The 13,414-nt window shown below is 57.9% G+C and overlaps 1 protein-coding gene across 1 annotated transcript; it reads right to left on the reverse strand.

The window, feature by feature from the left end:
- Positions 1-10,779: 10,779 nt before the first annotated feature.
- On the reverse strand, positions 10,780-12,785 carry RHOV (ras homolog family member V). The gene is made up of 3 exons (XM_002717975.6): positions 12,470-12,785; positions 12,229-12,287; positions 10,780-12,041 (listed from the first exon to the last, which is right to left on the reverse strand). The coding sequence occupies exons 1-3, from the start codon at positions 12,675-12,677 to the stop codon at positions 11,598-11,600; spliced, it is 711 nt and encodes a 236-aa protein (XP_002718021.3). The 5' UTR covers positions 12,678-12,785; the 3' UTR covers positions 10,780-11,597.
- Positions 12,786-13,414: the final 629 nt, after the last annotated feature.

Here is a 13,414-nt window from a genome sequence, read left to right on the forward strand (position 1 = left end):
GGTGGGACCTTGCTGCTGCCGCTAGGGGGCACTCTCACCACTGCTGGGCGCGATGCTGTGTCTGCTGCCAGGGTTTATTTAAGGGGAGTGCAGTTTCAGGTAGGTGGCAGGTGTGGAGCAATGAGTGCCCAGACGCAGCCTTTGTTTTCCTGGAGCTTACACTCTGCAGCACAGGCAGCATGGATGTAAACACTAACTAAACCACCCACACACACACACTGCTCCTGGCTCTGTGACTTCCCCAGCCATTCTCTGCTCCATCCCCACCCAAAGGACCCTCAGACCTTTCTTGCCTGCCCTCCTTCCTGCTTTGCACAGGTAGTCGCCTCCACTTCGGATGTCACTTTGCCCCCCTGGAAAGCTCCCACATCCCACACGACCCAGCTCAAAAAGCTTCCCCTGGCTCTCCAGGCCAAGGTCATTGCTGTTCACTCTTGCATGGGGTACGCCCTTCTGCTGCACATCACCGTGTTAGCCTGTCTGCCCTCACCCGCACAGGACTCCTCAGGTGGGGACCAGGTCCCATTCTTCCCGGATTTCCCCCTGCTAGGCCCTGCCTGTGGATACTGGGTACAGAGGGAATGGCTGTTGGCCTGAGGCAGAGGCTGATCAGACCCCGGGGATTAAGAAGGTTGAGAAGTGGCCTCACGGAGGAACAAGGGTCTCAAAGAGGTGTTTGGAAACCCATGTTCACAACAGCATTGTTCATAGCAGCCAAAAACGTGGAAGCAGTGCAAGCGCCCACTGACAGATGACCGGATCAGCAACACGGAGTACTACAGAGAACTGCTACTGAGCCTTAAAAGAAGGACACGGGTGAAACTTGAGGACATTATGCTAAGTGAAATAAACTTATCACACAGACAGAAAAACCAATGCTGCATAAATCATTCATGGGAGGTACATCATAGAACTGGGGTGGTATTAGCTGAGAGGTTAAGAAGCCAGTTACGATTCCTGCCCGTCGCAGGGGAAGTACCTGGGTTCCATACTGGGCTCTGGCTCTCAGTTCCAGCCTTCTGCTTATGCAGACCCTGGGGTGCAGTGCTGATGGCTGAGGTAGTTGGGTTCCTGCCACCTACATGGGAGACCTGGATTGAGATCCTGTTTCCTGGCTTCTTACAGGAATTTGGGGAGTGAGCCAGCAGATGGAAGCTCGCTCGCTCGCTCGCTCTGTCGCTCTGCCTCTCAAACAAAACAGAGAACAAAAAACACTGGTTGGTTTCAGGCAAGGGAGCAGTGGGGAGTTACTTAATGGGTTTAGTGCTTCAGTTTTGCAAGATGATGAGAGTTCTGGACATGGATGGTGGTGATGGTGGCACAATAGTATGAATGTCCTTAATGCCACTTAAAATAGCTAATGCTATTACCCCTTTGTTAATGAGCAGGTTAACACAATTTTTTTAAATGGGGCAAAATTGAGATGAGCAGGTGGGTATGGATGTCTGTGAGGGTGTTCCTGGCAGGAACACAGTCTTAGCAAAAGTGAAGGTCATGGGGTTCTTTGTTCAGGGTCAGCAAACTGTCCCGAAGCAGTGAGAGGGGAAGCTGGGAGGCGGGGGGCTCGAGGCCAGCTTGGGGCTCAAGGCAGGGAAGGAGTAAGCCAAGCTTTAAGAAGGGCCAGGCAGCTCTCTGCTGTGGCCCGGGAGTGCAGTGGAGGATGGCCCAAGTGCTTGGGCCCTGCACCCCATGGGAGACCAGGAGAAGCACCTGGCTCCTGGCTTCGCATCAGCATGGCGCGCCGGCCGCCACGCGCCGGCCACGGCGGCCATTGGAGGGCGAACCAACGGCAAAGGAAGACCTTTCTCTCTGTCTCTCTCTCTCTCTCACTGTCCACTCTGCCTGTCCAAAAAGAAAAAGGGGGGGCAGGTCAGCAGAGATGACAGCACAGAGACAGGGAGGGGAGGAGGAAAGACCAAGTCACTGAGGTGAGGAGACGTGTGGAGTGCAGAGCAGCTGGGCGGTAAAACCAGGTGCTGGGTGGCACACGGCAGCCTGAAGTCATGGTTTGGCCCAAAGGGACTTAATTCACTTAGTGGCCCACGTTTAAAGAGTCAGGGAGGCGGCCAGTGCTGTGGTGCAGCATGTTAAGCCACTGCCTGCAGTGCCAGCATCCCATTTGGGCACTGGTTTGAGTTCCAGCTGCTCCACTTCTGACCCAGCTCTCTGCTGTGGCCTGGGAAAGCAGTAGAAGATGGCCAAGTCCTTGGGCCCCTGCACCCATGTGGGAGACCTGGAAGAAGCTCCTGGCTCCCGGCTTCAGACTAGCGTAGCTCCGGCCATTTAGGGAGTGAACCAGTGGATGGAAGACCTTTCTCTCTGTCTGTCTCTGCCTCTCTGTAGCTCTGCCTTCAAATAAGTAAATAAATCTTTATATTAAAAAAAAAGTCATGGATTTGCATTTTAAAAAAAGGCAAAAAAACAAACAAACAAACAAACAAACAAAAAAAAACTTCCCGTTCCTAACTTCTTGCAAACACCTGGCAAGCCCGGGGCCCCTATTCCACGATGATCCAGGCGCTGAGTTTGGCGTCCTCCTCAGCCGGCAGGTGCCCCCCACCCAGCCCGCCCATGCCAGGGTTGGTGCTTGCCTCGGACCTCTGGGTATTCAACTTTGTACCCCCATCATCTTTTCTCTTGTAACCCATCCTGCCTTACTCATATCAGGGAGTTGTCTCCAAAAGCTATCAATGCCAATAGTACAGATAAACACCGACAAACACCGGGTTGTTTCTCCCAACCCATCCCTGCCTGCTTAAACAAACAGCCCTGAATGAGGAGTCCAGGGCGCAGGACCACTCCCTTCCCCACCCAGCTGCAGTGGGACTCCAACCTGGGCAGCCGCTGGTAGGCTCCCTGGAGATGGGTTGCTGCCAGCATCCCTGCCCAGAAGTGCGACCTCAGCTGGGGGTGCCTACCGCTCCCAAGCTCTCCTCTTGGCCAGCTCGGCCAGCTCGCCACTTCCTCCTGCCCTGCAGCACCTCTGGGGGTTGCAGAGCCCAGAACCAGGAAGACTGAGAAAGCAGACTGGGAAAGAAAGAGGCCTCTTATTGTGGTGTAAAAAGGTGGGGGAGAGGCAGAACATTAACATGAAGAAAAACAAATTACAAAACCCAAAAAGGCATATTTACCCAACTGCCCACAAGGTTCTCTCCCATTGATAAAGTTACAGTTTTTATTTTCTTCTTTATGTAAATCTGCATTTTCTTCTTGTTCTACAATGACTAGCCATTGCTTTTGTAATAAGAAAAAGTATTCAGCCGGCGCCGCGGCTCACTAGGCTAATCCTCCACCTGCAGCGCCAGCACCCTGGGTTCTAGTACCAGCTGGGGCCCTGGATTCTGTCCTGGTTGCTCCTCTTCCAGTCCAGCTCTCTGCTGTGGCCCGGGAAGGCAGTGGAGGATGACCCAAGTGCTTGGGCCGTGCACCTGCATGGGAGACCAGGAGGAAGCACCTGGCTCCTGGCTTCGGATCGGCGCAGCGCGCCGGCTGTGGCGGCCATCTGGGGGGTGAACCAACGGAAAAGGAAGACCTTTCTCTCTGTCTCTTTCTCTCTCTAACTGCCTGTCAAAAAAAGTATTCATATATAAAAATGTATATGTAAATATGTATATTATATATAATAAGCATATATACATTTAAGGAAACAATCAAGCCACAAAGCTCTGAGCTGGGGCACAGACAGTGGGGTGGGGGTTGTGGAGAGGAAGGCACAGCCCTGGACACTAGGGGAAGGCACACTTCTGAGACTTGGTGAGGCCAAGTACGCCAAGGGCCAGCATGAGTCAGCACAGCCTGTGGGCTTCTGTCCCGGGAAGCAAAGCCACCAACCGAAACACCAGGGAGGGTGTGGTTTCGGGAGAAGCAGGTAGAAGGTGAGGGGCAGACTGGGCTGACTGATGGATGGATAGATTACCAGTTCCTTACCTTTTGGTGGCTTATGGGAAGGATTTAAGGGAGCTTAAAAGGGCCATAAATTATGAGATACCATGGACATAAAATGTGAACAAGTTTTTTTAAACAAGATGGGACATAAAATAAGATGGTGAGTGGGGTGAAAACCTAGACATTTTTAAAAATTATTTGAAAGGCATGGAGACAGAGAGAGAGAAAGCCAGTAGAGGGAGAGACCCCATCCACTGGCTCACTCCCCAAAGCCAGGAGCCAGGCACTCAATCCAGGTCTCCCATGTTGGTGGCAGGAACCTAATTACTGGAGCCACCACCACAGAAGGCTGGAGTCAGGAACCAGGGCTGGTATTGAACCCAGGTAGGCAGCTGTGGGCCGTGGGCATCTTACCCACTGGTTAAATGCTCACCCCAAACCTGTGAGTTTTGCAGTCCTTGGGCCCTACAGGTGCATCCTGGGTGGGTGGGGGTGCACATTCTACACTTTGCAGAGGCAATGGGGCTCCTGGATTTGGAGCGAGGCCATGGGTGGACGAGGTGACCATGCAAGCCAGTGGGCAGACTGACAGAAGGCGGCTGCGAGCAGGTGAGACCGGCACCTTGGGAGCGAAGAGGACACAGCGGGAGCTGCAGGGGGACAGGGCTGCAAACCCTGCCAGACCAGGGGCATGCCGGCTCGGAGAGAGCACAGCATTGGCAGATGGACAGGGCGCAAACCTATGCAGAGTGCAGAGTCGGGGTGGAGGCCGTTGTTAGGTGTAGAGGGAACCGACAGAAGAGCCCTGGCCCTCGCCACAGACGACAGTGGGCGAGGAGAGCGGCTGCTGGGCCTTAGGCTGTGGGGGAAGCCAGGAAGGAGCGAGAGGCTGCAGCATGAGACAGAGTCAGACACTGAGTGTTCGGGATGCCCGCACCCCTTATAGACGCCTGGGTTCCAGTGCCAGCACAGCTCCCAGTGCAGCCTCCCGAGAACGTGCACCCTAGGGGACAACAAGTACTCGGCCACCCACGGGGACACCCAGATGGAGTTCCCAGCTCCTGGCTTCTGCTGGACCAAGCCTGGCTGTCATGGGCATTTGGGGAGAGAGCCAGCCAAGGGATGCTCTCTCTCTCTTCCTCACCCTCTTTCCCTCTCTCTCTCTGCCTTTCAAATAAACATAAATTTTTAGAAAAATTTAAAACACAAAAAACTAATGGAATAAAGGATGCCCCGCTGAGCCTGGAGCTCCCTGGGAGCTGTGTCCCCACAGGGCTCTCTCTGAACCACTGGCCCTCATCAGCAGGATCCCCTTGGCAGCGAGTCATGGCCTTGGGTTAACCGGGCTGACCAAAGAGGGGGCTCATCATGCTTTATAAAGCATAAAAGTGCTGGACTCAATGACAAGAACATTTTTATTTATATATATATATTTATTTATTTATTTCCATCTGCTGGTTTACTCCCCAGATGGCCACAAAGCCAGGGTGGGCCAGGCCTGGAGCCTGGAACTCCTTCTGGGTCTCTCATGTGGGCAGCAGGGGCCCAAGCACTTGGGCCATCCTCTGCTATCTTCCCTGGTGCGTCAGCAGGGAGCTGGGTTGGAAGTGGAGCAGCCGGGACTTGAAGCAGTGCTCCACAGGGGATGCCGTGTGTGAGAAGGAAACAGGTTACACACACCTGAAGGTCCTTAAGCAAACAGGACATTAGTGACCAAAACAGTTGAAGCCAGCGCCAGGAAGATTGTAACCCTGTAGTTACTCAGCCAGTGAGGACCCGGGGGGAAGGGACCTGCGTGCTAGGAAATAAATGGTTTGCTGTCAAGGACCCCAGGTTGTGCTGGCCCCCCAGGCGCCGGGCCTGCAAGATTGGTTAACAAAGTCTCGCTTTCGCTGAACTTCTGAGTCTCGGTCCACCCTTCGAGAGGACAGGTGAGGCTGATTCTCACACCACAGACACAGGCAGCTGTGCCACAATGCAGGGCCGACAAGATCCTTTCTGTCCCCAGATCACGAGGTTGACTCAGATTACAGGCTGGGGGGGAGGGAGCCGCCAGAGCCTGAGGCGCGGAGGCCCAGAGCGGGGCTGTGACTTGCCCAAGGTCACCCAGCCAGTGGCTGGGGACACAGCCAGGCCAGGAAGCCGGCATTTCTGAGCCCAGACTCTGTGCTCAACAAGTCTCACCTGCTCCACACCACTGGGTTCCTGGCTTTGCTTTCTGTCCTTTCTCTGGAAATGGGACAAAGGCTTCGTGAGCCAAGAAGCTGTCAGGGCTGGTCCCGAGCCCCAGGAGTCTGGGAACCGAGGGCCCACACCCAGGTAAACACAGGCCGGCACGGAGCCCTCTCTTGGCTCTGAGAGCTTCCTGCATCAGTTCCCAGCTGCTTGTTATCTTGCTCATCCCTGAAGTCCCCTGGGAGTCAGGGAGGGGCGGAGCCTATCAGCTCCACTTCTCAACCTGGGAGCCGCTCAGACAGGGAGGAAAGCAGTAATTTGCCCAGAGTCACCGAGCAGGTCAGGATGGGGCTGGAACGGGAGGCTGAGTCTCCAAGGCCCCATGGGACGGGGAGTGGAGCCGCGGAGCACTCGGCCTGCTGGCCAGGGTTGGGGGACAGAAATAAACATACCCAGTCTCAGGAATGAGGAGAGAAGCCATCTCTGCTGGCTGGCACGGGGCACTGGGGTGGCAGGCATGGCCAGAACACAGGCCCGGAGGAGGAAGTGCCCTGGTGGGCTCTGTGCTCTTCTGCCAGCTCCCTCCGGCCACACCTGTGCCCTCACTGCCAACGCCATGGTCTAAACATCTGGTGAGGGAGGCCCGTTATACAGGTAGGGGTCCTGGAGGCTGCAGGGCTGGGGACAATGACTGGGCCCACCTTCCCGAGGGGTTACAGGCCGTGGGACCACAAGCTCGCTTTGATAACGGAGCGCCGGCTCAGTCTGGGAAACATCCAGGGGCCGCCGATGAAGTCCACCATCGTCCCAGTTATGGGGCCAATCCTTCAGGCTCCGTTAGGGGACCCCACAAGGAGGGGCCCCACCCTCCACAGCCTAGGATAACCGTGGGCCCACAGACGAACCGCCAGCCCGGGCACATGGACACGACTGGGTGCAGCCCACCCCTCCTTGCCACATCTCCCGCCTTCCTCCTAAGAGAGCCATTTCTGCAGGCAGACTCCCCCCCCCCCCCCCACACACACACAACATGGACCAGTGGGAAGACACCCAGAACAGGGTAACAGGGTCAGGAAACCCGGGACCCAGGGTTTGGTCACGTGGCTCTGGGTTTCAGTCTCAGTGTCTGAAAACTGGCGCTCACCCAACCACTGGCCCTAGTGTGCATTCGGGATGGAAGACAGCCATGGGGGTCGAGGGCTGCCAAAGAAAGCAGCGCTGGCCGGGCCCCGCGGTCGCCACGCGGTGACTAATGCGGCCCCTCCGCTGGGTTCCGCTCACCGGGGGACCTGGCGCAGGCCCAAGCAGGACGCTGACTGCGCAGCCCTGCTGGGAGCGGGTTTCCTGGCAGCAGGCGCAGGGGGCAGGTCTGACCTGTGCTCTGCGGTTACCGCCTGGGGGCTGGGCTGGTTGCAAAAGGGGCCGGTGCTCCTGACGCAGTCTACTCTCGGTCTGCTCGCTCACCGGCTGGTTCCCAGGAGAACGGGAGCTCAGCTCGGGGAGGGTGTGGCACCTCTGCCCTGGGCACAACTCTGCTCCCCACGGATCGCAAGGCCACAGTTCCGGCAGGTGTGCGGGCCCAGCGCGCATGCCCAGCACCCAGCTGCGCCTGGGGAGAGACGCCCACGTGGATCCGCACAGAACTAAGCAAGGCACCCCCAGACCCATAAACACACGGCGTCCCCGAGACCGACTCCACGCTCAGGTGCGCAGACACACACTCCTCAGGGAGGGCGGGCTGTGAACACACAGACACCCACAGTCCAGCCACAGCCACACAGACTATGGAATTATTCAGAGTTTTGCCCAAAGACAACACTCACCTTAAATAGGCAAGAGCGAAAGCAGGGCGACAGGAAGCAGCGTGGACGCCAACAGATGCTCACCGTGTCATCGCCTAGTATTTATTGAACACCCACCAGTCAGGCCCAGAGTCATGCACACAGAAACCCAGCACCCTCGGAAGAGTTGCTGGCCATCATATCGGGCCCAGTCTCCAAACCTTCTGCAACTGCACATGTGTCACTCATAATAATAATAAAAAATGGATAACAACCTAAAGGCCCCCCAATGCAGATCCAGCTAAAGAAAGCAAGGTTGGTGTGAAATATTGAGCAAAAACATATGTAGGTAGTCTCATTTCCAGACTTTACAATGAAATGAAAGAGCACAACATTCTAAATGAAAAAATATGTATAAAATTGTATCTGCAGCATGATCACAAAAAAATGTTAAAATACATATGCATAGGGCTGGCATCGCAGCACAGCAGGTTGAGCCACCACCTGCATTGCAGACATCCCATATGGGTGCAGGTTTGAGGTTCGGCTGCTCCACTTCCCATCCAGATCCCTGCTAATGCACCTGGGAAAGCAGCTGAAGATGGCTCAAGTGCCTGGGCCCCTGACACCCATGGGGGAGACCTGGATGGTGTTCAGGGCTCTGGGCTTCAGCCTGGCCCAGCCCCAGCCCCAGCCCCAGCCCCAGCCCAGCCCCAGCTATTGTAACCATTTGGGGAGTGAACCAGCAAGTTTTCTCCCTCTCTCTCTTTCTCTCTCTCCCCCCACCCTGCCACCATCTGCCTTTCAAATAAATTTTTTTAATTAAAAAAAAACATTGATTTAAGGACATAAGTAAGTAAACACAAATTTATCCAATGAACATAATAGTCCTTTAAATATAGACTTGAGAGTAGAGAATGAAGGGGAAATGAGACAAAGGAGAGTCAGAGAGAGAAATCAAAGCACCCCCTAGAAGTAGAGTGTGAGCATATTAGTGGGGAGGCAGAGAGAGCCGGGGGTCTGGAAGCCGAGGTCACCCTCCCTGGCCCTGCCCAGGCTCTGGCCGTGAGCCTCAGCGTGTTTCACCGCCCCCCAGGGCTCACGGGCTTTCACCCCTCAGCAGACCTGGGCTGAGGGCAAGACCCCATGGGAGCATAAAAGCGTGTGCGGGGCTTCCTCTGGCTCTCCACGCAGCTGGGGAGCTGCAGCTCAAGTCTGCAGCAAAGCTCAGTGCCCTCGGTGTGCCCAGGGAGGTGTCGGGAGGCAGGCAGGAGACACAGGATGTCTGGGAGTGAGGGGGGGATCTGGGTCCTGGTGGGGGGGTTAGCTGGAGAAAGCCCAGCCCAGTCAGGGGGCCAGGAGATAACTGGGGGATAAGCCGGCGGGTGGTAGATGGGGACGGACGGACGGAGGGAGCTGCTGCGGGCTGCTGTCAGACGTGAGGCCTTCATTGCTAGGAGCTGAGAGCCAGAGATGGCCTGGAGCTACAAGGTGTCAGAGGGAGAGCAGCTGCACAGGACGGGTGGCAGTGGGCAGCCACAGCGGCAGGACGCAGGCCAAGGCTGTGGCGGCCTCACCAGGCTCGAAGACCCAGCAGGACAGCTTTCCCTTTGGGTGCCACGGATGTGCGGGGACCATGAGGGAATGGAGAGGGATGGCAGGAGGGGAGCCCGAGACCACCTGAGTAGGCTTCTGTGGCCCTCCCTGCGGTACCTCCCAGGCCCTGGGCAGTTTAAAAACTCCCTAATCCACTCAGAGTCCTGAGTCTCACTCTGCAAACCAGGAAACTGAGGCACAAAGAAGGGAACTGATTTGCCTGAGGTCATGGCTGGTGTCAGGTCCTGAACTTGAAGCTGGGGTCTCTGCTCCTGAAGGGAATGTGTCAGCCTGGGCTCTCACTGAGAGGCCTCCAGACCCAGCCATCCCGGGCCAGCAGCACGGGCACAACAGGAGGCAAGGTGGCTGGAGCTCTGCGGGGCAGGCCCTGGCGGGGCAGGATGTGGGCTTGAGTAAAACCAAACTTGGGATTATCAGAGGTTTCACTTGGCTACAGTTTCTGTCCCTCAGCCATGCTTTTTCACACACACATTCACCCAGCAGAGGGAGCTAGGCCCGGCAGACTGGCATGGGTGTGAGCGCCCACCTCAGCAGGTATCCAGGTGTGCCTCAGAAATATCTCTACAGGAATAACACCACGCCAAGCACCCTTACAACCTCTTGGTACTAACACCTCACGTGGGATACCACCCTTGTTCTCTGAGCCTAGTTCCTTGTAAGTCTGTGTTTGGCTTTGTTCTCCCCAACATGCCCTTTAAAAACCCTTCCAGCTCCAACTCCAGGCAGTGTTCTCTGGATATCTGCCCCTCGTACCCGCAGAGAGAACACTTTCGTATAGGCCCTTCAACACCGACCCTTCCATGGGTCCTGACCTGCCAGAGAGGAACACCTGGGCCAGCGGTTGAGGTTTAAGGCTGTACAGGGTTCCCTTCATGTTCAAGTTAAGAACTGGAGGGAGGGTCCTCCACCCTGAGCCCCTGCGCCCCATGCACTGTCAGAAGGATCGGAGCAGGTTAGAAGGCTTGGGATTGCCCCAGCTGAGCGCTGTGCTCTAGCTAGGAGACAGAGAGCGAAGGGTGCCCCACCCACCTGGTGAGGTCATGGGAAAGCAGCTCTGGCACTGACACCTGGGGAAACCCGTTTCCAGGCTGCTTCCCACGCTAGCTGTCCTGGGAACCAGCTAAGCCCCAAGCAGGGAGCCCCACACCTGCCCCCCGCCAAGTGCAGTTCCCAGCACACTGTCCCTCCTGGGCCAGGCCCCACCCTTCAACCTAGCCTCAGTCCTTTGGTGCCCAATCCATCTGACCAGGGCCCTGGGCCTTGGCGAGGGACATGCGGGAGCGAACGGTCCAGCAATCCAGGAAAGGACAGAGACAGCAGCTTCAGAAACTTAAGGTTTTATTTGCATCCTCTGCACTGCTCTACCTCCTAGGCTGTGACCTTAGGGAAAGGGATGACCCCAAACCCTTCCTCCTTCAGGCTCTAATTGGCAGCTCCTCCCCCTCCCTTCGCTGGGCCTTGACTCTCACTTCCTGCCCCGCTCCTGGCCCAGCCAGTTCGGGCAGTGCCTGGGGAGCCCTGAGACCCAGTTCTTCCCAGGGCCCAGCCCCGCCCTCCCTGGCCTTGCAGGCTGAGGGCAGCACGGGTGTCAGCAGCTCCTCGCAGCCCCGCTCCCCTGCTCTGCTCCTCGCCTTCCTCCTCCCGAGCCCAGCCCTCAGCTGAGCCTCCAGTCCCACACTCCCAGGCTTCACCTGCTTCTCCCTCTCTCAACCTCTCACTGGCCTCCGCCTTACCCATGCCATCCCTGCCTGTCTCCTGCCATGGCTGGCCACCTTCCAGCCCACCGGGACTCCTGCTGCCCATGGGCCGAGAAGGCTGACCTGCAGGCCCATGACACAAAACTGGGAACTGGGTCCCAAACGGCTCAGGGGTGACTGACACTGTTGGGACGACCCCATCAGAAATCAAAGTGCTAGATTTTGCTCTGTGAGCCTTGACCAAAGAAATCCAAACCGGAGCCTTCCCTGCTCCGGGCCCTGGGCTCCCCCTGGCTTATCAGAGTGGGCAGTTAGAGGCCCATGTCCCCACAGTGCACACAGGGGAACTGTGCCCCCACCCGGGGCGGCCAGGCCCCACGAGGCCCCACGCCCCATGTTCCAGGAGTCTCTGGCCCCCACCCCATCCGTCGACCGCCGCTTCTCAAACAAAGCAGAAGAACTTCTTCCAGCGGCAGCGGGACAGGGTGCGCACACCTTTGGCGTTGAGCTTCTTCTCCAGCCGGGCCTTGTGCTCGATGGCGCTCAGAATGGCCGAGTCGAACACCTCCTTCAGGTTCTTCTGCGTCAAGGCCGAGCACTCGAGGTAGCAGCAGGCCCGGATCTTCTCTGCCAGACCCTGGGCCTGCGGCTGCGGCACCGGGCCCTCCCGGCCGCCTTGGTCCAGCTCAATCAGTACATTGACATCGTCCCTCAGGTCGGCCTGGGTGCCCACCAGCAGCACCGGCGCCTGCGGGTTGTGGGTGCGGATCTCGGGCAGCCATTTCTCTGTGATGTTCTGGAAGGAGCTGGGCTGCACCACGCTGAAACACGCCAGGAAGACATCGGTGTCCGGGTAGCAGAGGGAACGCAGCCGGTCGAAGTCCTCCTGCGGTGGCAAGGCCAGGCAGGGCGTTAGTGGGTTAACTCCCCGCCACACACAACAGGAATCCGCTTCTCCTCTGGGGCCCAAGACCTGCGACTCCAGGAGACCAAGGCCTCCTCCAACAGCCCACCTCTCCCCCAGCCCTCCCCCCTCTCCCCACCCCACCCCTCTGCCGCGCCCAGCTTCTCACCTGTCCCGCTGTGTCCCAGAGCTCAATGCGCACCGGGGCGCCATCCACCAGGACTTGCACTGCAGGGGCGGGGCGGGGAAAGCCCGAGTTAGGAAGAGCGCCCTCGGCCCCACCAGGCCTCACGAGCGCCACCTCGGGGCCCGCTCTCCGCCGGCTCCCCGGGATGCCCCCCCCCCCCCCGCGTCCTCCCGCCGCGACGACCCCACCCCGAGCCGCGCGGTCCCAGGGACGTTGAACGTACCGGAGAAGGTGTCCAGCGCCGTGGGTCGGTAGCGCGCGGGGTACCCATTGCAGGTGTAGCTGACAATGAGGCTGCTCTTGCCCACCGCGCCGTCGCCCACCAGCACGCACTTGATGCCCAGCTCCGGGGGCGCGCTGCGCCGCCGCGGAGGAGGGGTCGGGGCCCGGAGAGGGGGCGGCTCGGCCTCGCTCAGCTCCCGCGGCGGCATGGCCCGCTCCGGGGGCAGCAGAGGGGCCAGCCCGGGACCAGGCTCCGCAGCACTCAGGGAAGCAGATTCCACGGGCTGCCTCCGACCGACAGAGTGCCGGCAGCGCTCGCCCGCCCGGCGCTACCCGCGGGTATATATAGCGCCCCGCCCCCTCATTTGCATGTCCCGAGCGGCCCCGGGCGCCGCCCACCGGCCGGGACCTCCCTCGGCTGCGGAGCGGAGGAGGCCGGGCGGGAGGTGGCGAGGCAGCGGGTGGCTGCGAAGACAAAGCCTTGCCACCCAACACACCGAGCTCCAGGTACCATGCCGGAGGTGGACATCCAGGATTTATTGTTTGGAGGAGGGGCGACATTGCAGAACACATAAATTCTGCCTGTTCAAATTAAACAAACGCTCGAACTGAACCTTTTCCAAGTTAACACAAAAATCCATACCTATGTCTGAACAAGTGTTTAAAAGTCAGGATGGTGATTTTATGAAAGAAGAATGCGTTAGAACACACGGACGGCAGAGGCGCACAGACGCTCCAGCAGGCGACAATGGCCGGTGCTCGCTGTGGCGGAGGAGCTGTGGCTGGAGCCTGCCGGAGCGCAGGCCTCAGCACTCCCGCTCCGCTCAGCAGCAGAAGGCCGGCTGGAAGGATGTTCCAAGGACAGTCCCCGGCTCGCATGCTTTCTAACTTGGCACTACTATCTTCATCACCATCTCAAGTGCATAATAACCACCTGTGCACGCAG

This window comes from Oryctolagus cuniculus, chromosome 12 (assembly GCF_051225735.1).
Source record: "Oryctolagus cuniculus isolate XC-2025 breed Fujian yellow rabbit chromosome 12, ASM5122573v1, whole genome shotgun sequence".
Taxonomy (NCBI): Eukaryota; Metazoa; Chordata; class Mammalia; order Lagomorpha; family Leporidae; genus Oryctolagus; species Oryctolagus cuniculus.

Coding starts and splice junctions, on each gene's coding strand:
- RHOV (XM_002717975.6), bottom strand. CDS start 12,677: ATGCCGCCGCGGGAGCTGAGCGAGGCCGAGCCGCCCCCTCTCCGGGCC. Junction 12,288..12,469: donor GGCGCTGGACACCTTCTCCG/GTACGTTCAACG, acceptor CCGCCCCTGCAG/TGCAAGTCCTGGTGGATGGC. Junction 12,042..12,228: donor TCTGGGACACAGCGGGACAG/GTGAGAAGCTGG, acceptor TTGCCACCGCAG/GAGGACTTCGACCGGCTGCG.